This window comes from Myxocyprinus asiaticus, chromosome 12 (assembly GCF_019703515.2).
Source record: "Myxocyprinus asiaticus isolate MX2 ecotype Aquarium Trade chromosome 12, UBuf_Myxa_2, whole genome shotgun sequence".
Lineage (NCBI taxonomy): Eukaryota > Metazoa > Chordata > Actinopteri > Cypriniformes > Catostomidae > Myxocyprinus > Myxocyprinus asiaticus.
In genome coordinates this window covers 21,436,194-21,458,975 of record NC_059355.1, presented here as the reverse complement: position 1 = coordinate 21,458,975, position 22,782 = coordinate 21,436,194, and the positions used below count along the sequence as shown (strand labels likewise).

The window sequence follows — 22,782 nt, the reverse complement described above, 5'->3', positions numbered from 1 at the left end:
TGAGATCTATTGTGTGCGCACAGGGACCCTGTGCTTCAGCACCTCGACCGACTCGGGCTTCAGGTCAACTGGGAGAAGAGCAAGCTCTCCCCTGTGCATAGCATCTCTTTTCTCGGTATGGAGTTGGACTCGGTCACTCTCAAGGCACGTCTTATGACCAAACATGCTCAGTCAGTGCTGACCTGCCTGAAGACCTTCAGCCAGAAGGTAGCGGTGCCAGTGAAACAATTTCAGAGGCTCCCGGGACATATTCCATCCTCAGCAGCGTTCTCCCCCTCGGGTTGATGCATATGAGACCACTTCAGCACTGGCTACAGACTCGAGTTCCGAGGTGGGTATGGCGCCACGGCACCCGGCATGTGACCATCACGCCACAGTGCCGTCAGACTTTCAGCCCTTGGTTGGACCTGACGTTTCTACGGGCAGGTGTTCCCCTAGACCAGGTCTCAAGGCGCGTCATGGTCACGACAGATGCCTCGAAATCGGGCTGGGGCGCTGTGTGCAATGGGTCCCGACTCCTTTGGCAGAGCATCAACTGCTTAGAGTTGCTGGCGGTATTGCTGGCCCTGCGGAGGCTTCGGCTGTTGATTCAGGGCAAGCATGTGTTGGTCCGGACCGACAACACAGCGACCGTAGCGTACATAAAACACCAAGGCAGCATACACTCGCGTCGCATGTCGCAACTCGCCCGCCGCCTCCTCTGGAGTCAGCAGATGTTGAAGTCGCTGCGAGCCACTCACCTTCCGGGCGTCCTCAACCATGCAGCAGGTGCGCTCTCACGGCATCTTGGGATCTCTCTGTGGTCCTACCTGCCCTACAGAGAGCCCCCTTTGAGCCCCTGGAGCAGGCCGAGCTCAGCACTATGTCTCTGAAGATGGCCATCCTGGTGGCGCTCACTTCCATCAAGAGGGTGGGGGACCTGCAGGCGCTCTGTTACCGTGGGTCCAGCTGATTTGGGAGAGATTCGGGGAAGTGCAGGTAGACCTGTTTGCCTCCCAAAAAATTCTCTCACTGTCCCCTTTGGTACTCCCTGTCCGAGGCTCCCCTCGGCACGGGTGCCTTGGCGCACAGCTGGCCTCAGGGGCCGCACAAGTATACGTCTCCTCCATTGAGCCCCATTGCACAGACTCTGTGCAAAGTCAGGGAGGATGAGCAGCATGTCCTGTTCATTGTGCCATACTGGTCCAACCAGACTTGGTTCTTGGATCTGATGCTCCTGGTAGTATCACCTCCCTGGAGCATTCCCCTGAGGCAGGACCTTCTCACTCAGGGGAAGGGCACGCTCCAGCACCTGTAGCTGGACCTCTGGAATCTCCACGTCTGGCTCCTGGATGGGACGCGGAAGACCTAGCGGGCACGATCACTCAGGCCAGAGCCCCCTCTATGAGGCGGCTGTATGCCTTGAAGTGACGTCTCTTTGCGAACTGGTGTTCTTCCCGTGGGAAGACCCACAGAGATGTGCCGTCGGGTCTGTGCTGTCTTTCCTTCAGGAAGGGCTGGAGAGACGGCTGTGTATCTCTACCCTGAAAGTGCACGTGGCTGCCATAGCAGCTTACACACTGGACGGGAGGCCCTCACGACAGCGCAACCTGATCAACAGGTTCCTCAAGGGTGCAAGGAGGTTGAATCCTCCTAGACCACGCCTGATTCCTTCTTGGGATCACTCTGTGGTCCTACCTGCCCTACAGAGAGCCTCCTTTGAGCCCCTGGAGCAGGCCGAGCTCAGCACTATGTCTCTGAAGATGGCCATCCTGGTGGCGCTCACTTCCATCAAGAGGGTGGGGGACCTGCAGGCGCTCTGTTATCAGCGAATGCCTGGAGTTCGGGCCGACACATTCTCATGTGATCTTGAGACCATGGCCCGGTTACGTGCCCAAAGTTCCCACCACTCCTTTTTGGGACCAGGTGGTGAACCTGCAAGCACTCACTCCAGAGGAGGAAGACCCGGCCTTGTCGTTGCTGTGTCCAGTTCGCACCCTGTGAATCTGTCTGGACCGCACGCAGAACCTTTGATGCTCAGAGCAGCTCTTTGTCTGTTTTGGAGGACAGCAGAAGGGGAAAGCTTTCTCCAAGCAGAGGCTAGCCCATTGGATTGTGGATGCCATTTCTCTTGCATACCAGTCTCAGGGGAGTCCAGGCGCACTCCACTAGAGGTGTTGTGTCCTCCTGGGCACTGGCAAAGGGGGGCCTCTCTAGCAGACATATGCAGAGCTGCGGGTTGGGCTACACCCAATACCTTCACAATGTTTAATAACCTACACATAGACCTGGTTTCAACCCGAGTGTTACGCGGTAACAGCAGGTAGACAGGGCGGCCGGTTGGGTGTACCGCTTGCATTGCGCCTTTCCCCTTATTCAAAGGTGATAATGTGTGCTTTTTTGTCCACAACATTTCCCCGTATCCGGTGAACCCCGGACACCTCTTTAATTCTTAAGCATTCTTCGGTGACTAACTCGGCGGAGGAGTAACGACACCAGGCCCAGTACTTGTGGTATGCCCCTTTTCAGGTGAGCCTGTGTGCTCGTGCTCAGTACTCCATGCATGGTGATTCCCCCTTGGTAATCCTGTATGATGAGTTTCCACTGTTCAGTTTCCCCTTAGGTGAACCCTGTGTTTCCCCTCACCAGAGCTTTCTCTGCCTCAGCCACTGTGGCTGCATACCCTCTCTGTAGATAGGGTCCTCCGGTAGTTTCATTCCATATGTGAACTTCCCGTTGGTAAGTCCATGTGAGATATTCTCCATATGTTAACCTCCCTCCGGTAGGATGTGGTCTCCGTAGTGCTCTCCTTCCTGGAGAGGGAAGAACACTTCCCAGCACTATTCTACAAAGTGCTCGACGGGAAATTGCTTAACAGCAAATCAGGAAAGGCACCGCTGGTAGCCTACTTGGGTAAGTGCCTCCCCCCCCCCCTTAACTGGACTAGGGAGACGCCTTACCTAACTCGCTGGAAGGTCACAACATGGTTGAGCACTCGTTGCAAGGCACGCAGCAGCTTGCCCATGTCCACTCTTCCGTACCTCATGACACAGTTCAACGCCTGTGGCGTTTCCTATAGGAAACCCTAGTGTCACTACATCAACACAACATCGAGTGAGTGACAGACAGGGAAGGTCTTGGTTACTGATGTAACCTCTGTTCCCTGATGGAGGGAATGAGATGTTGTGTCCCTCCTGCCGCAGCGCTGAACCGGCCGCTGACATGGCCGGGACTCTCTATCGGCTCCTCAGCATAAATCTGAATGAGTGGTGCATGCCTTCTCCTTTTATACCCGTATGTCTGGGGGCAGAGAGAGGCATGCAGATTACACTCACCGATTCTCACTGGCCTTTTCTATTTTAAGCAAAGGTGATTGGGGCTCTCAAGATTGAACCCCTAGTGTCACTACATCGACACAACGTCTCGTTTCCTCCATCAGGGAACAGAGGTTACATCAGTAACCAAGAAAATTTTTTGTGACTTCCTGGATGAGTCGTCGCTGTGCTCTTGGCAGAATTTTGGAAGGTCGGACACTTCTGGGAAGGTTCACTACTGTGCCAAGTTTTCTCCATTTGGAGATAATGGCTCTCACTGTGGTTCTTTGGAGTACCAGAGCCTTTGAAATAGATTTGTAACCCTTCCCAGACTGGTGTATTTCAATCACCTTTTTCCTCATCATTTCTGGAATTTCTGTTAACCTTGGCATAGTGTGCTACTGGTTGAGATATTTCAGCCAACTTCATGCTGCTGAAAAAGTTCTATTTAGGTGTTGATTTGATTGAACAGGGCTGGCAGTAATCAGGCCTGGGTGTGTCTAGTCCTGCTGAACCCCATTATGAATGCAGTTTCACAGATTTGGGGATTTAGTAACTAAGGGGACACATACTTTTTCAAACAGGCCCATTTGGTATTGGATAACTTTTTTGCTTCAATAAATACAATTATCATTTAAAAACTGTATTTTGTGTTTACTCAGATTGCCTTCATTTTATGTTAGATTTGTTTGAATTTTTAAAACAATTTAGTTTGAGACAAAAACAGAAGAAATCAGAAAAAAATACTTTTTCACAGTACTGTAAAAAAAGAACTTACATTTTGATCTGTATCTCACCCACACCTATTATATCCACTAGAGTCTTATGGATTACTTCTGTTTCCTTTATGTGATTTTTGGAGCTACAAAGGTCTGATCACCATTCACTTGCATTGTATGGACTAACAGTGCTGACATATTCTTCTAAAAGCGTCATTTGTTTTCTGCAGAAGAAAGTCATTCACATCTGGGATGGCATGAGGGTGATTAAATGATGAGAGAATTTTCATTTTTGGGGGAACTATTTCTTTAATCTGGGATCATACGGGAGAAATGTTACCATCTGAAGATGTTAATTATCCTACAGCCAATCGCAAACTGCCATTTGGCATAATTTTAGGTTGGTCTTGCAAAAGCATAGATCTACACATCATTTCTATATAATGTTCAGAATTTTGTGTAACTTTTATGAATTCATTTAATTTCTTCATTTGCAACAAACATCTTGTTTCAGTTTCAAACAATAACAAAATAATCTGAAGTACAGTTAGTGTGTGTTGTAAGTGAACCAAAGGCTAACCACTCATACTGTAAAAATGAAAGTACAACTGACACCAAAAAACACAATGGTGTGAAAACATGAGCCGTATTGTGTAAACTGGTAGAGAGACAGGTATATAAAAACCAAAATGTTTGCTCTTGGTAAAAATGTTGCTTTTTGTCGACTGCTGCAAGTTGCTGCAGAAACCACATATGAGAAGTAACAAGGTGTTTGTGCGAAGTATGTTTTGGGTTGTTTAACCCACAGCTTAGTTTTCTCCTCTGCTTCCTTCCTGCTCACCTGATTGTAGCCTTTCTTTGATTTAGAGTTCTGTCTCTTTAGCACTTCTGTCATTGTCAAATGAAGGCACTCCATTTTAGAATCTAAAGAAATGAAAAAGAATAACGCATGTCACTTTGTTAATTGACAGAGATTTACAAGCACTAATGATCTACAATTTGTTGTTACATAACAGCAAAAAAAGTGACTACGTTTGCTGTGTTTGAGTACATTTAAAATTAAATTCTAAAATTTTCATTTGAAAACCAATTGATGAAACTGCTAAATTATTAGATACATTTTTATTAAAATGTTGTAAACAGTCTTCTATCTTTAATGATTCTACCTAGTTCCTCAGGATTTCTGCAGGCTTTCAGAAGGTTTATAGAAGTGCAGGACTTCTCTGCCCTCGTCTTCTGACTCCTGCCACTAATATTTACCTGTATTTGTAGAAAGAAACAGAGAAAGAGACAGCAATAATGAGAATTTTGTTTATGGTACTGCATGATTTGATTACCCCATTAAAATAAACAAATAAATAAATAAACAAACAAACACAAAAACAGGAAGGGTTCATCTTACTCTGTTGTAAATGATTTCCAGTGACAAAGGAACAGCTTCACGGTCTCCATCAATGCCAAATCTCTTACTTGCAGCACCTGAAAAATAAGAACAGATAATAAGATTTCAAGGCTGTAACTGCTAATATTCAGATTAGTGATTGACCAATATGTTTTTCAATGATTGATTCTTAAAGGGATGTTACTATAAAGGAGTTCAATACAAGTTAAGATCAGTTTTCAGCATTTGTGACAATGCTGATTACCACAAAAAAAAAAAAAAAAAAAAACTATGTTGACTAGTCCCTCGTTTAATCAATCATTTTGTGGTTACAGTAAGGCATTAAAATACACATAGTTTCAACATTATAGTCACAAGATGTAAGTATTAAATGTGCTAATATAATTTTAGTGTGATTAAATCGCTTAGTGGGATAAAAGGGTTCAAATTAATTGATATACGAATTTATATCACATCAACACGTTTTGTGGCTATACTTTTGAAATAGTGTGTATTTTAAATGTTTATGGTCTGGCCTCATTCACTTCCATTGTCAGTGCCTTACTAACTGCAACATATGCTCCGGTTTCCCCCACAGTTCAAAAGGACATGTAGGTTAAGTTAACTGGAGACCATAAATTGCCTATAGGTGTGAGTGAATGTGTATGTCTGTGTGTGTTGCCCTGTGATGGACTGGCCACCTGTCCAGGGTGTTTCCCTGCCTTCAGCCTGAGACAGCTGGGATAGGCTCCAGCACTACCCGCGACCCTGCACAGGACATGCAGCTATAGAAGATGGATGTGTGTGTATGTATGTGTATATATATATATATATATATATATATATATATATATATATATATATATATATATATATATATATATACACACACATACATACACACACACACAGTTGTGCTCAAAAGTTTGCATACCCTTGGAGAATTGGTAATATATGTACCATTTTTAAAGAAAACATGAGTGAGCAGGCAAAACACATTTCTTTTATTTCTCATGGGATTCATATTCAACTGTAGATTATAACAGAATGGCACAATCATAAAACAAAACATGGCAACAAAGATAAAAATTAAATGACCCTTGTTCAAATGTCTGCATACCCTTAGTTCTTAATACTGTGTATTGCCCCCTTTAGCATCAATGACAGTGTGCAGTCTTTTGTAATAGTTGTCTATGAGGCCCCAAATTCTTGCAGGTGGTATAGCTGCCCATTCGTCTTGGCAAAATGTCTCCAAGTCATGCAAAGTCTTTGGTCGTCTTGCATGAACCGCACGTTTAAGATCTCCCAGAGTGGCTCGATGATATTAAGGTCAGGAGAATGTGATGGCCACTCCAGAACTTTCACCTTTTTCTGCTGTAACCACTGGAGGGTCAACTTGGCCTTGTGCTTAGGGTCATTGTCATGCTGGAAAGCATACCATGTGCAGCTTTCGTGCAGAAGAATGCAAATTGTCTGCCAGTATTTTCTGATAACATGCTGCATTCATCTTGCCATCAATTTTCACAAGATTCCCCGTGCCTTTAGAGCTCACACACCCCCAAATCTTCAGTGAGCCACCACCATGCTTCACAGTGGGGATGGTATTCTTTTCACTATAGGCCTTGTTGACCCCTCTCCAAACATAGCGCTTATGGTTGTGACCATAAAGCTATATTTTGGTCTCATCACTCCAAATTACAGTGTGTCAGAAGCTGTGAGGCGTGTCAAGGTGTTGTCGGGCATATTGTAACCGGGGTTTTTTTTGGCATTGGTGCAGTAAAGGCTTCTTTCTGGCAACTCAACCATGCAGCTCATTTTTGTTCAAGTATCGTTGTATTGTGCTCCTTGAAACAACCACACCATCTTTTTCCAGAGCAGCCTGTATTTCTCCTGAGGTTACCTGTGGGTTTTTCTTTGTATCTTTGGGTGGGTTTTTCTTTGTATCCCCTACAATTCTTCTGGCAGTTGTGGCCGAAATCTTTCTTGGTCTACCTGACCTTGGCTTGGTATCAAGAGATCCCCAAATTTTCCACTTCTTAATTAGTGATTGAACAGTACTGACTGGCACTTTCAAGGCTTTGGATATCTTTTTATATCCATTTCCATCTTTATAAAGTTCCATTACCTTGTTATGCAGGTCTTTTGACAGTTATTTTCTGCTCCCCATGGCTCAGTATCTAGCTTGCTAAGTGCATCCATGTGAGAGCTAACAAACTCATTGACTATTTATACACAGACTCTAAATGCAATTTAAAAAGCCACAGGTGTGGGAAATTAACCTTTAATTGCCATTTAAACCTGTGTGTGTCACCTTGTGTGTCTGTAACAAGGCCAAACATTCAAGGGTATGTAAACTTTTGATCAGGGCCTTTTGGGTGATTTCTGTTATCATTATGATTTAAAAAGGAGCCAAACAACTATGTGATAATTAATGGACAGTTTTTTTGCATGATCAGTCATATTTTCAAAATCAATGCCAAAATTTCACAATTTCTGCCAGGGTATGCAAACTTTTGAGCACAACTGTATATACACTACCATTCAAAAGTTTAGGATCACTTACTCATTCTTTATTTTTTATTTTTTTCACATTTTAGAATAATATTAAAGTCATCACAACTATGGAATAATAGAAATGGAAATATGGGAATTAACTTGTGACTAAAAACATCAAAAATAAATCAAAACTATATTATATTTTAGCATCTTCAAAGTGGCCACCCTTTGCCTAGATTTTGCATAAATGTACTCTTGGCATTTTCTAAACCAACTTCTTGAGGTATCACTGTGGGATGCTTTTTAAACAGTATTGAAGGAGTTCCCATCTATATGCTGAGCACTTAGTGGCTGCATTTCTTAATTATTTGTTCCAAGTCATCCATTTAAAAAATAAATAAATAAAACTGTAGTTTTGTAATTAAATAAATATGTTGGCACAATTATATTTTTGTCTACAAAATTAATTTAAAACATTTAAGCATATGCCTTCAGATCAAAAAGTTTTTAAGATCATGAGAAACTTTTCAGGCAAGTGACCCCATTTTGAACAGTAGTGTATGTATATATATATATATATATATATATATATATATATATATATATATATATATATATATATATATATATATATATATATATATATATATATAAAATTATTATTATTATTGTTATTAAACAAGTAATACCCTAAATAGTTTTTTGTGGTAATCAGCATTATGCCATAGAAGCTGTCGATTGAGCTTAATTGTATTAAATTCAGAACATTCCTATAAATCATTACATTTGCCTCCAAAATCCTGAATATGTTATAATTTTGTTATATTTTTTAAACAAGAGGAGAGTCAATAGGTCACCTTAGCTACAGCAAAACACAATAAGTGTACAATAACAGGATCTGAAATGTTCTTCTTCCTTTTTTTATAAATTAGGTATACATTAGTCTGATTATAAGCCTGCTCCTGTTCCTCAATATTTTCTGAGAATTTGGAGTAGTGAAGATCCGCAACTAAAATAAATAATGCAACATAAAGGGTCTTGGTTGAAGACTTGGTCAGCTAATGCTATGCAGACAACAGCAAACTGCACAGGGAGACTGTGTGAAGATAAATACTCTTAGAGAGGAAGGGTGTGTAGAGAAAACAGATTCTTATGACGTGGCTTTGATGTTCTCCTGAAATTCAGAGATAAAACTAATATTCCGCTTGTGTATCAAGACTCACCCATTGCCTTAATGGCTCTTGTACCAGCTGTGTGACCCAACTCTAGAGAGTGAACAAACACTTCAGTCCTTCTCTCCCCTCCAGCTAGTGTCAACTACAGCCAGGAACAAAAATAAAATCTTTAGTCTCAACACATAATAAAAAGTATCTGCGATTTAGAAACAACAGAAATACCTGTCAACAGAAATGCTGTCTAATAATATAGACAGCAGATATTTTACAATAAATAATTTACAAAGTTACAGCCCTTTAAAGATAAATGAAATGCTGTAGTCAATAGTTAAAACCAGGCCACATAGGAAAACATATTTATGGGTTAAAGACCTCAAAAATAACTTTAGCTTATAACTACTTTTATTTTGTAAGAATCCAGCAAAATTATGTGTATGAAACCTTACTGCACTGAGAATCAATTGGGCCTCCAGGTTTAATTTATACATAGTAGACTTACAACTTAAAGCTCTTGAATACAATTCTATTGTGTAGCTATAAAGTCTATGACTAAAACTGCCACATTTTGAGGAAGTAACATGATAATTGTGTTTGTTGTTTTATTCACCTCTGCCTGGTAGAGTTGAATGAGGGCAGAGCAGGCGGCATGGCGGCAGTAATAGAGCACCAGATCGGCAAAGATCGGTAAACGCTCCTCACCAGTGCCCTCGCACAAGTCTGACTCAATCTTTGATGTTTGCTGTTGAGGCAGAAAACGTTTGGCATGAATATTTTAGTGCGTCATATGATCAAGAAGTTTTTTTTTTTTTGGCCGTGCTGATAATCAAAACACACTTTCAAGCAAATACAAGCTTCCTCTTTTATACGAGTGGTTTTATGAGATGTGGTTTTGTTTGTGCGTGTGGTATGCAAACAGGCACTGCCAAAAGTATGCTTCCACCAAAATAATGAAAGATTTGATGTTTGTTTTCCTTAAAGATCATTTCAATATGTGTGTATTCTCTGTGTTCGTGAGAGAGAGAGAAACAAAGCAATTCTGAGGGGAAAAGACAATGTGGATGTGTGTTACGTGAGAGTCTCACCTGGCACACCACATTAACTGGCAGCTCCAGCAAGCTCAGGGTGTTCCGCTCATACCAGGGGTCGAGCATTCCCAGCAGATTAGCTATGTCATTGGTGCTGTCCTCTATTCCATTTACACTGAGATTCTGTCGACAAATAATAAACAATCCTGCTATATCATTAGCCATTTAAATATCTGAACTAACAATATATGAAAAAAAAAATATATATACATCTTAGCAGATCTAAGGCTGTGTCCGAAAGTTGAAAACTGCTCTATATTGATGTAGGAAGGCAACAGGGCATGTTTTAAATCAATATTTGCATCACTTCCTTAATCTGGTTGTTTTTCTAAGGAAGCGTAAATATAATCATCACTATCTATCACCTGATGGAGTGGTTAAATGGAATACATTTTTCAACTTAAGACACTACAGAAAATCTGACTTAAAGGGATAGTTCACCCAAAAATGAAAATTCTCTCATGATTTACTCACCTTCCTGGCATCCCAGATGTATTTTACTTTCCTTCTACTGCAGAAAACAAAGATTTTTAGAAGAATATTTCAGCTCTGTAGGTCCATATAATGCAAGTGAATGGGTGCCAACATTCTGAAGCACCAAAATCCACATAAAGGGAGCATAAAAGTGGTAAAATCCATGTGTTCAGACACAATTTGATAGGTGTGGTTGAGAAACAGATCAATACTTAAATCATATTTTATCATAAATTCTCCTCCCTGCCCAGTAGGGGGTGATATGCATGAAGAATGTGAATCACCAAATACAGAAGGAGAAATTGAAAGTGAAGGAACAACGACTTTAATATTTATCTGTTTCTCACCCACACCTATTATGCCGCTTCAGAAGACATGGAGTACTTTTATGTTAATCATATGTGGATTTTGGATATTCAAAATTTTGGCACCCGTTCCCTTGCATTGTATGGACCTACAGAGCTGAGACATTCTTCTAAAAATCTTAATTTGTATTCAGCAGATGAAAAAGTCATATAAAGTGCATCTGGGACGGCATGAGGGTGAGTAAATGATGAGAAAATTTTCATTTTTGGGTGAACTATTCCTTCAGTTTGTTTTAGATCATTAGGCATTGCGTGATGGTAATTTTGACACTAGTTTCTTTAGAAGGTACCTTCATACAAAAATGTTGCCTGTGTAGTCACTGAGTGACTGGGCAGTGAGACAGCTGCCTTAGGTTTCGGACACAGGCTAGGTGTCTTGGACTTGATTCACTCACAGTGCTAGAGACAGCTGTTTGCAATGGACTCACTGAGAGCTGCAGTGTAGAACCAGAGTTCCTCAAGGAAGAGTTGACTGGGGCTGCATCCCTCCTCACAGGCATAAAAAAAAACCTCATCCTGAAAGCTTTGGTTAGATGTGGACAGTCTCTCTCTCTTTTCCTTAGATTGCTATATGCACGGGCAACCCTTCCTGCAACGTGATCTGCCCCAAACACCACCACTCTGACCAGTGTGGCCCCCACTGTGCCTTCCTCATCATCGCTACTCAGAATGGGTCTTCTTCTGTAGCAAACATAATGCAGTTGCGAGAGGGGGCCTGTCAGAAACCCCAACTCAGAGCTCCGCAGCCTGACCTGCTGTGGTAGAGAATTGGATCTCTTCGAGCGGACGGCTACCACTAACTCTTTAGCCTCGGGGCTGCCCAGGCTCTTGGCTCGACAGAGAGAGTTGCTGCTGCGAGGTTTGAAGAGTCGCGAGAGACGCTGGGAAAGTCGTGCGCTTGTTTTGGCCTTGGAGACAGACGCTGTGCTCACGCTGTCCTCCTCTGCATCCTCACAGAAGTCACTGTCTGTGCCTGATGCTTGAGAAGAAAATGAGAGCATGGAGAGCGGAGAACATTCAGAGGAAGCGACTGATAGAGTGGAGAACATGGAGTCTTTAGAGGCCGTGGACAGGGATGAAACAGTGGAGAAGGTTGAGGCCCGAAAGTCAACGCAACCGTTTGATACAAACCTCTCCATCTCATCCAAGTCCTCATCTTCATCATCTTCCACATCAACATTGTCATCATCCTCCTCCCCCATGCTCTCAGATGTCTGAGAAAAGGTGAATTCACTCTCTGTGTCTAGAAGGTCATTTAGAACATCTATCCAAAAAACAAAAAAACAAACAAACATGGAAAATCATGACTCAGAGGGTCATTATTAGATGGAGGATTCATTTCCAACTTTTTAAACCCCTAGTGACTTTTCAAACTAAACCAAAGTGATTGGAAATCAATCTCCCAGTGTTTATAATTCCAAAACAGCCAAACAAATGTTTGAATAAGCGGGGCAGAAAGAGTGGGACTGGCCTGGATTCAGTGTCCTACCAAAATTATCCTTGTCCCAATGGAAGGTGTAGCACTTGGCTGCTTGAATGCTGAGCATCTGAAGTGCCCCTGGTGACACAAACACAACAGAGTCCTTCTCATTAATCAAAAGCCCACTCTAAACTCACTCATTCCAGGCAGAAAAAATCTTGCCATCAGATTTTTTTTGCAACATATTGGCCATCCATCTTGGGTAAGTTTATTAGTGTGGGCGCCAGGTAATATCTACATTTGTCAGCTAGCTCTTCTACTGCTGCCCAGACAAATAGTCTAGCAAGACTGGACCAATTCACATACTGTATGAAGTAGCATAAATCATGTGTCTATGCATGGTACCTTATTATTTATTCATATGATTGATACCTTATGAATAATAATTGATGGTGTGATTTTTTTTTTATTTTTTTTATTTTTTTTGGTAAATATGACTTATGATAACTTTTATCATGTAGTTTAGAAGAAAATGTAAGGGCAATGGAAATAAAACACTAATAAGATCACAGCAAACTTAACTTTAATTAGTAACAGGAGGGATAGAAGGTCCACAGAGTGTTTACTAGTAACTGTGAGGTGGGCTTGAAGTAGGAAGTAATACTGTACCATCTGACATCTTGCCGCCGGAGGCTGGAATGTCAAGTTTTTCCCGCAACGCTTCAAGGCCTCCCACGACATGTTCTCGAGCTTTAGTTATGTCCGTCATCATTGCCGCAGACTCTAGAAGGTCACTCAATGAGGAGAGGATCTGTGCCAGCTCATCATCACTAAAGCACTGAAAGGAACCGACTTACTGTAGTCATCTTTCCTCATTTTTTTGTGAGTCATTCAGAGTTAGAATTTGATGAATGCAAAGATGTTTAGCTGTGTTTCAAGTGAAATTATACCTAATTTGAACTACCAAGTAAACTCAAATGATCTTAGTTACCATGAATGTTTGCCTTTTGCAAGTAAAATAATTACAGCAAGCTTTCATCACTCCATCATCTCCCACTCCATCCCTTTATCCTTTTCTCCATCAGCCACCCACCCACCCACCCACATATATGTCAAAACTACACATACATAAGCTTTCAATCATAATTTGACACAAACGGGTTCCTCTTTATATCATGGTGGGGACTTTCCTTTGACAATAATGTTTATACCCAACTAATAATTTTTATATCCAACTAATATTTTCTATCACCTAACCTTAACCCTACTTCAGAACTTAACCCTCACAGAAAACATTTTGCATTTGTACATTTTCACTACAACATTAATTAGCAGTTTTCCTCACAATGTAAATGATTTAAAGTTTTACTATCCTTGTGGAGACATTTGGGCCCCACAATGTATGCAAAATCAGAACCACGCACACAAACAATCTGTATATTAATTCAAGCCTTTTGGAGCAAATTCAAAACCTAATTTAAAAAAAAATCTTATGAAGAAAGCCAGTCACTCCACATACACTAGTTGTGACTCTTGTTTTGTGTTTGCGTTGTCATAAATGGTAAAACTGTTGGTGTATGCTGTTGCTCGCCAGTGTGGAATACCTGTAGAGCATTGCTGATGGTCTGTAGTGAGTATTTGGTTCCGAACACTGATTGGTAGCTGTGTTTAATGAGTGTAATGCTGCTCTCTCTCTGCGAGACCTCTGCTCCACTGAGCTGTTCCGCCACAGACAGGAACTCAGCAGGCACCTCAGCCGGGTTCATCAACAACACCGTACTGCAGTAGAGAAAACAGCAAAAAACATCAATGTAAAATAAACACAGCCTTGTCCTCAGAAGACCTGCACCCTCAACGTTTGTAGTGTTTACGACGAACTGAATGCTGGCAAACCTTTTTAGATTTAATTTGAGGATAACAACTCGAGCAAGAACAGACACTTTAATTTTTAATCACTTTAAAGAATACTTATTTTAAGAGAAATAGCCATTTTGTGTGACAATAACAGAAAAGCTGAATAGGAGAGCTTAAGTGTGGCATGCATCCTTATGGGTAATAGGATCGACCTGTGCTCAAATGAAATTCTCAACCATAACAAAAAACACACACATTTTATAGTGGAATAACAGAATGGATTAGTAAGAACAGTCTGGTTGACCTACTTATTTGGTCATGTTGTTGGATCAGAACCAGTGACCACTTAATTGTGTCAGCTGCAGCTGTGTACCATAACTGTTCAATTGTTTGAAAAGTACTATGGTAGTACCATGATAAAGGGATGGTATCAAATGTTAATACCATGGTAATTTATATACCATGGTACTGAATGTTTACCATATTCATTCTGTATACCATTATATTTATTTTGTACTCCAAGGTGTACTTGAAAGTATACCAAATAACTGTTATGCCACAGAAAAACCTTGGTATTACACCATGCCCACCCTGTCCACAAAAATATGGTACTACCATAATAGTTTTGTTAAAAAAATGTTTTTAAAAAAACTTCAAGAAAGAGGTTAAAGGGACAGTTAATTTGTAATGAAAATTCTGTTGTCAATTACTTATCCTCATTTCTTTCCAAACCCTTATGACTGTCTCCGAATATCCATACTTCCCTACTACATAGTAAGCCAAAAACAGTACGCCAATGGAGTAGTATCTCCGAATCCTCAGTATTCATAAAAAAGTAAGCAAGAAATATCCGGATGATTCTGCCTAACATCTTTTGTGTTTCACGAAAGAAAGTTAGTCATACTGGTTTGGAACGAGGGTAAATGACAGAATTATTATTATTTTTTTGGGTGAACTAATCCTTTACATTTCACACAGATGTTCTGATGGTCTAATTGTAACTAATCTTGCTGTTAACAGTTTCACAATAACATGCAGACTTATAAAAGCTATATAAAACACCTGTCAATAAATTTAACCAATAAAGTCCACATTCTGAATATCCAAGAACTGACATATGAAGAAAGAGGTGAAGACTGTAACCACAAAGGGCTGAGTAATAACTGACACAACAGGATTTCCTCCTGCTTCTGTGGAAACACACTCACATGATCTTAGAACGCAGACTGGTGGTGGCCAGGCCTTGTTCCTCTCTCATCAGTCTGTGGTACGAAATCCCTAATACAGGCAAAGACAAAGACACACATGTATCAACAGACAAGAACACAGTGTTTCATCAGATATCAGCCTTATGTAACAGATCAGAAACTTGATGCATTGATGTTAGAGTGCACGTTAAGTAATATTTTAGGTACTGCATCTGCTCTTAAAGACAAACAAGTGTGATGGTAAATAGCTGCAATGCTTCTTAGAACCACTAAGGGGCACTATGTGACTGAACTATATCTGATCAGCACTATGAATCAGTTGTTTGGGCCAAGGTTACCAAGCTGGCGGTCAGTTTCTAGTTGATGACTTATAAAAGCATAAAAGTATATTTGAGTGTTTATGTGTACTTTGTGGGAATTTGTGTGCTACCTGGAGCTCTGAGCTCTTGATGTAAGGTGGAAAGCAGGTTCCGACTCACACTGCAGTAGGGCTCAGGCCATGCTAGGAAACCATGGAAGACTTCACAAGCTTCCATCAGAATCTCTCCATCAGATGGACAACATGGAACCTGAAAACAGAGAAATATGTTAAGTCACTAACATCAGTCTCTGCGTGATTGAAATGGGCCAAAAGTTAGAGGCTTATCAGAATCAGAATGAGCTTTATTGCCAAGTATGCTTAATTATACTCTTGTACGCCTCAACAGAGGCTTTGTTCATGGGTAGTGAAATACATTAAATACTTTGGGAATGTTGACATGTCCTGTAGTGTGACATGCCATACTCCATCTCAAACTACACTCACTCAGTACTTTATTAGGAACACCTGTACACCTACTTATTCATGCGATTATCTTAACAGCCAATCGTGTGGCAGCAGTGCAATGAATAATATCACGCAGATACGGGTCAGGAGGTTCAGGTAATGTTCACATCAAGCATCAGAATGGTGAAAAAAAGTGATCAGTGATTTCAACGGTGGCATGATTGTTTGTACCAGATGGGCTGGTTTGGGTATTTCTGTGACTGCTGATCTCCTGGGATTTTCACGAACACCAGTCTCAAGATTTTACTCAGAATGGTGACAAAAACAAAAAACATCAAGTGAGCGTCGGTTCTGTGGATGGAAATGCCTTGTTGATGACAGAGGTCAACGGAGAATGGCTAGACTGATTCGAGCTTGCAGAAAGGCTACGGTAACTCAGATAACCACTCTGTACAATTGTAGTGAGCAGAACAGCATCTCAGAATGCACAAGACATCGAACCTTGAGGCGGGTGAGCTACAACAGCAGAAGACCATGTCCGGTTCCACTTCTGGCAGCCAATAACAGAAAGCTGAGGCTGTATTGGGCACAGACTCACCAGCAGTGGACAGTTGATGCCTGGAAAAACGTAGCCTCGTCTGAAGAATATGGATTTCAGCTGATGTACACAGATGGATGAGTCAGAATTTGGCACCAACAGCATAAATCCATGGACACAACCTGCCTTGTGTCAACAGTCCAGGCTGGTGGCGGTGATGTAATGGTGTGGGCAATGTTTTCTTGGCACATTTTGGGCCCATTAATACCAATAAATCATTGCTTGAATTCCACAGACTACCTGAGTATTGTTGCTGACCATATGCAACACTTCATGGCCACAATTTACCCATCTTCTAATGGCTACATCCAGCAAGATAATACATCATGTCACAAAGCAAAAGTCATCTCAAACTGGTTTCATGAACATGACAATGAGTTCACTGTTCTTCACTGGCCTTCCCAGTCACTGGATCTGAATCCAATAGAACACCTTTGGGATGTGGTAGAACAGGAGATTCACAGCATGAATGTGCAGCTGACAAATCTGCAGAAATTGTGTGATCACGTCAACATGAAGAATCTCAAAGGAATATTTCCAACATCTTGTGGAATCCATGCCATGAAGAATTGAGGCTGTTTTGAGAGCAAAGGGAGGCCCTACCCAGTATTAGTATAGTGTTCCTAATAAAGTGCTCAGTGAGTGTATTTTAAACAGCATTTTGCTCATTTATTTGAGAGATTAAAATTAAGATTATGCTCTCAAATTTTTTGAGATTACACAGAATATTTGTACTTTTAAAAATGTATTTGTCACACCGCAGGACCATTTAAAATTAACTATTTAAGGCAAAAAGGTGAATAATAAAGGCAAATGATGAGTGTCAACTATTCACATATATTTACAAACACAATTATGTTTAAGTGATTACTGTTTTCCCTAAATTACATGTAGGATAATTAAGATGCATCACAATTTCATTATTAATTTATTAGATAATGATTCAGACCTATTCTTCAATTATCAGCCTAGTGTTCATGAATCTTTACCTGCAATAGTGTGGACTCAAACATGAGAGCTAAGGGGGCAACGAGTTCATAATGACACTCCTCCTGAACCTGAAATACCATAAAGAGAGAAAAAAGAAAACATCACAGCAAACCTGCATGGTATCCTTGACCACAATATGCATTACAATTGTAGTTCATTACTGCTAAATCTATAAATCTTAGTTGCTTTAATTCAAAGCGAACATCTTTTAGATAAGATTAGATGCAAATGTATATATCATAAACCTTATAGACCACAAGGGGGCACTGAATACTTCAAGGAAGCATATAGCACCACAAATGCTGCTGAGTGTAACTCTAGCATTTTATTCTGTTATGGGTACATCTACTTACCTCCCTGGCTTTTCTAAGAATTTGCTGTAGAAGGATGAGAAAATTCTCTGGGTCTCTCTTAACCAGCTCCTCTAGACTCCAGCGGTTCAAACACCAACCAGCTGTGCAAACACACATAGATATCCAGTACATGCATGAGAACCCTAATTGTGAAACTAGAAATAGGGTGCATGGTTTATCCCTCAGATGAAGATGATCTAGTAAACAAGTCCTCCATAGTACACGTTACCACTGCCCGCCCCAAATTACACCACATGAGTCAAGCAGAGATAAAATGCATCAGTCAATCAGAACACACACACACACACACAACAGTCAGGAAAGGACTAGTTAATTACATGATAGCCAGTTTGAAACTCTGAAATGTTTCCTGAGCGGGGTCAAAGGGTTTCCTGCTCTAAACTGTGTAAAATGTGCTACAACTCTGGTTAGCGTTCTCGGAAAATAGACAGACAGCATTTTTGTGTCAACATTGACAGTAGCAGTGTTAACAGATCAAATTGGCTAAGTGACAGAACTTCATAACCTCAAAAACGACACACCTTTAGTGCAAAACACAAGAACTATGCTGATCTAGGCCTATTGCTCTGCATGAAATAGTATGACTTGCTCTGCCTAAGACAATAAATAAATAAATAAATAAATAAATTGCAGCCCTGCTGAAGACCTGCTCCACCACCCTAATGGACAACACCAAAGGACAGCGCACATCTCAGTTTCCTGCCAAACTGAAGGTGTCAAATAATACATTTCCTTTAACACACTCTCTGAAAATAACATCTATTTCTCTCTGAATGTATCAACAGTGTCAAACTATGCAGATCTAAAGCAAGTTTGATAAACAACACCTTGGTGCTTACCAGTAAGAGGTGACAGAAAACAAAACAAAAATGGTCTTGCCCTACCAACACCTGTCTCCCTGTTTCAGAAAACAACAACCAAAGCAAAGAAGTGGAGAGAAAAAAAAAAAAAAAACGATTCTATTGATGTCTTTTGCACAACAAAGCCAAAAAAAGATTCAGAACTCAACAAGTGTGTCACAACTATGTTGGGCCTCATGTATTCAGATAGAAGACAAAGGTAGGCCTAACACAGTCGTAAAAACATAACTCAAGCCCCCACCTTCTAAGTCGTAAATCTTACTGATTAAAATCGTGCCAAAATCAAACAAAGGGAGTCCAAAACAGACTACAAATCCATGAAGCCTTGCTCACTAAAGGATCGAACTCTCAACTCCTATTGGATGAGGCACACAACAGAACGTCCCTCAAACATGACATCATCAGGAGTTGAAATACCTCTGAAATGCTTCCAGAATTCACTTCCAGTGACTTTGTTCACCGAATATAGACGTAGCTCTTTGCTTCTCTCAGGTGCAACCTCGTGGCACAAGGAAGTAATATCCGACTTGAAACTGTGGCCATGCAATCTCCATCTCGCTGGACGAGTTGAGATTACTATGTGTTCCACCGAACACTCTAACAGATCCGAAGGAGACCGCCGAGCAATTCGCATCTTCATCCGTTTGCCTACAGAAGTGAAGAGATTAAAGATTTCTCTTCCATCTTCAATCAAGTCGACATTTCTGAGTTCTCCGCCAGCCCGCCGAGAATCAACAGCCGTACTGCCCGCCGACAATCAACAGCCGTACCGCCCGCCGACAGAGTGAGGAAACGGCCTCCCGTCATCACACAGGCCTCAAGGAACCAGGTTAGAGTTAAAGGATGGAGGAAAACACATTCTACCTGTGTCCTCGTGCGATTCAAGTAAGAGGTTTACCTCTGGGCAGAGATAGAATATTATAGTGTGTTATTCTTGTGTTTCAAGGTTTTGCTTGTACAGTTTAGGGACCACCATGTCCACTCATTATTAATACTCAGGGTATTAATTATCACAAATTTGTTTTGCTGTATTGTGGTCCAACCAAATTGGTTTGTTGTGCAATTTCGCCATCACAGGTGAGACAGCAACTGAGTTCATCCATTGAAGAGTCAAACAACGCGGGACTGTTTACGAGCCGTCCACCGCGTCTCTGACCGATGAACTAAACAACTGCTTTCTCGAAATCGCGAAATCGGCTTTAGGGCTGTCACTTCTCTCTCTCTCGTACTAACCACACATACACACACACACACACACACACGCAGGCACGCGACCCCTCACAAACATTCTGGCACACATTTTGGCTCGTAGATAGCTTAAATGCTAAAGCCCAGCTTTGTCCCTAAGCTATCGTACAAGCGGATATACGCGGTAACTGGTAGACGCCATCTCCGCCCCCATTCGCGGTCATATTCCCTGGCCGGAAGTCTTGCGTGACATACTCTCCACGAGAATCACGTCCGCTATTTTGTGCGTGTCCCTCCTTACACACACACTGTCACACACACACACACACCCTATGTGTTATAGAATTATTTTTATTTCCATATCTAATCATATCACTGTTTAGTTTGTAGTTGTAAGTCGGAAGTTTATTGACTGCATTGTATTAATTATTAATTGATATTACTGCATAAATAAACTTTTGTTTATATTACAAAGAGAAGTGTTTTGGTTTGTTTTGCATACGCCTGTGTCATGCTGACGGGATGTCAGTGCTCGGATTCAAACCTTCATTCATTGTTTTTTTTCCCCGAAAATCGATATTCTTCGGATGTCGATTTTCCTAAGAAAACAATCTAATATTGAGACTATTTTACTATTTGGTTATTAGTCCCTAATTCCAGGGTGGTGCCCCGTCAATGTTAATCCTTATTAATATTCTATTGATTTTTGATAATTGATAATTATCTTTGATGATTGAATTTGAATGATCAATAAGCTAGTGTTAATTTTAATTAATGTTTCATCGATGTTAACAATTAACGATTATCTTTGATAATTGTTGATTTAAAGGATTTTAAAAAGCTAACATTGATTCTCATCAATGTTCTATTGATTTTAATAATTAATAATTATCTCTGATAATTATTCATTATTGCTAATAACCAAACTTGCTCCTAAACGTAGCACACTACATTTACTGGAGCCCCATATGAGGTTTTAATGAGTTAGATCCAATTAATTAATTTAAATATTAATTAATAACTACAGAAAAAATTATTAATTATTTCTGATAGTAACACTGATCTAAACAACCGGTAAAGCCCTACAACTACATTTTGTGCTTTATTAGTCTTTGATGTTATTCTATATGACCTCATAAAGTTAAAAAAAGCACACTTTTATAATATATATAAAAAAGGTTGTCCACACTATTAAATTCTGCAACCAAATGGGGGTGTAATAGGGTGGGCACAGGCCCATCTAGTTGGAATTTAGGCCCACCCAAACACAGTACACAATTTTAGAAGCCAATTTTTAACTAAGAATCCATTTTAAAATTTGTGGTGTATTTGCTTCCAAAACAGTTCTAAGATACAATACAAGGCTTTGATTGCTACGTTGGCTAAGACACATAGACAGAACTTTTGAATTTTTATTTTTTTTAATATTACACCCATAATTTTAGAAAATTCAAATATAACCACACAAGAGCACCGAACCAAATGGTAAGTCCTGCCTACGCCCATGTCTGCAACACAAGCTCAGAGAAAAATGGCAGAGAACGTACAAAAAACTTCTGCTGTGAAGTCTAGCAAAAAGGCTACTATTGGCAAAAGAAAGCAAGTCAGATGGCCTTACTATTCCAGGACTGTGTCAGACTTTCTGATGGCCGGAGTCCATCCAAACACCTCTCCAGGGCATGCTGGATCCGGTCCTCTGTGCACGAGGTGTACTGCATCTTGACTATACCTTTAAAAAAGCATAAACACTACAGTCACATCTAAGGTGTAAAACTATTTTTGAAATAGGGAAACAAAAGGTCACAGCACACACTACATCCTTCATCTGACCTGTAATTGTGATACTGAGACGATATTATGTAAGGCAGTGAAAACAGCTTCCTTTTATTTAAAAGCAAGAACTTCAATAAGATTATTCAAAATTATGTTATGCTGTGTTATATTACAGGAGGTAGGGCTTCAGATAGCCTGTATATCCAATGCCACAGACAGTTATGTTATTGTGCAACCTAAATGATGTATCGATATGTATTAATAAATTGTGCTGATCACATTTTACAGTAAGGTTCTATTTGTTTTCATTACCAAATGCGTTAAGTATTAGGAAATAACAATGAACAATCATTTTTAACAGCATTTACTAATCTTGGTTAATGATAATTTATAAAAAATACAATTGATTATAGTTAGTTCTTATTAGTTCATAATTAATTAATTAATTAATGTTAATGAATACAACTTTTAATTTCAAATATGTGTTAGTACACACACTGACTAAGGAAATCAGAGTGGCTAAAAGAAGCTACTTTGAAAAGCTGAAAAAACAGTTTTCAGCCAACGATCCTGCATCTGTGTGGAAAGGCCTAAAAAGCATTACCAAGTATATGACTCCCCTTCGCTTTGTAGAGAGTCAACTAATGGCTGATGAACTGAATGTGTTTCACTGTAGGTTTGAAAAGCCCAGTCTCATACCCCTCCTTCACTCTGATTTTCACTTAACACACACACACCAACACCTCCTGGAACCCCCCTCCTG

At 40.5% G+C, this 22,782-nt stretch overlaps 1 protein-coding gene across 4 annotated transcripts in view; it reads right to left on the bottom strand.

Annotated features, from left to right (window-relative positions):
- Positions 1-22,782, bottom strand: part of LOC127448706 (phosphoinositide 3-kinase regulatory subunit 5-like) — a 41,827-nt gene that overhangs the window by 3,636 nt on the left and 15,409 nt on the right. For 3 of the 4 annotated variants that reach the window (XM_051711444.1, XM_051711445.1, XM_051711442.1), the window contains exons 2-16: positions 21,865-21,975; positions 18,178-18,278; positions 17,824-17,892; positions 15,901-16,039; positions 15,471-15,540; positions 14,013-14,187; positions 13,078-13,246; positions 12,478-12,546; positions 11,384-12,252; positions 10,147-10,272; positions 9,672-9,803; positions 9,113-9,206; positions 5,415-5,491; positions 5,179-5,272; positions 4,854-4,936 (exon numbers count right to left, since the gene is read on the bottom strand). In XM_051711444.1, coding sequence (XP_051567404.1) covers positions 4,854-4,936; positions 5,179-5,272; positions 5,415-5,491; positions 9,113-9,206; positions 9,672-9,803; positions 10,147-10,272; positions 11,384-12,252; positions 12,478-12,546; positions 13,078-13,246; positions 14,013-14,187; positions 15,471-15,540; positions 15,901-16,039; positions 17,824-17,892; positions 18,178-18,278; positions 21,865-21,964 — 2,367 coding nt within the window. In that variant the 5' untranslated portion in view covers positions 21,965-21,975. The remainder of the gene's footprint in view (positions 1-4,853; positions 4,937-5,178; positions 5,273-5,414; positions 5,492-9,112; positions 9,207-9,671; positions 9,804-10,146; positions 10,273-11,383; positions 12,253-12,477; positions 12,547-13,077; positions 13,247-14,012; positions 14,188-15,470; positions 15,541-15,900; positions 16,040-17,823; positions 17,893-18,177; positions 18,279-21,864; positions 21,976-22,782) is intronic. The other variant, XM_051711443.1, reaches the window with a different exon arrangement.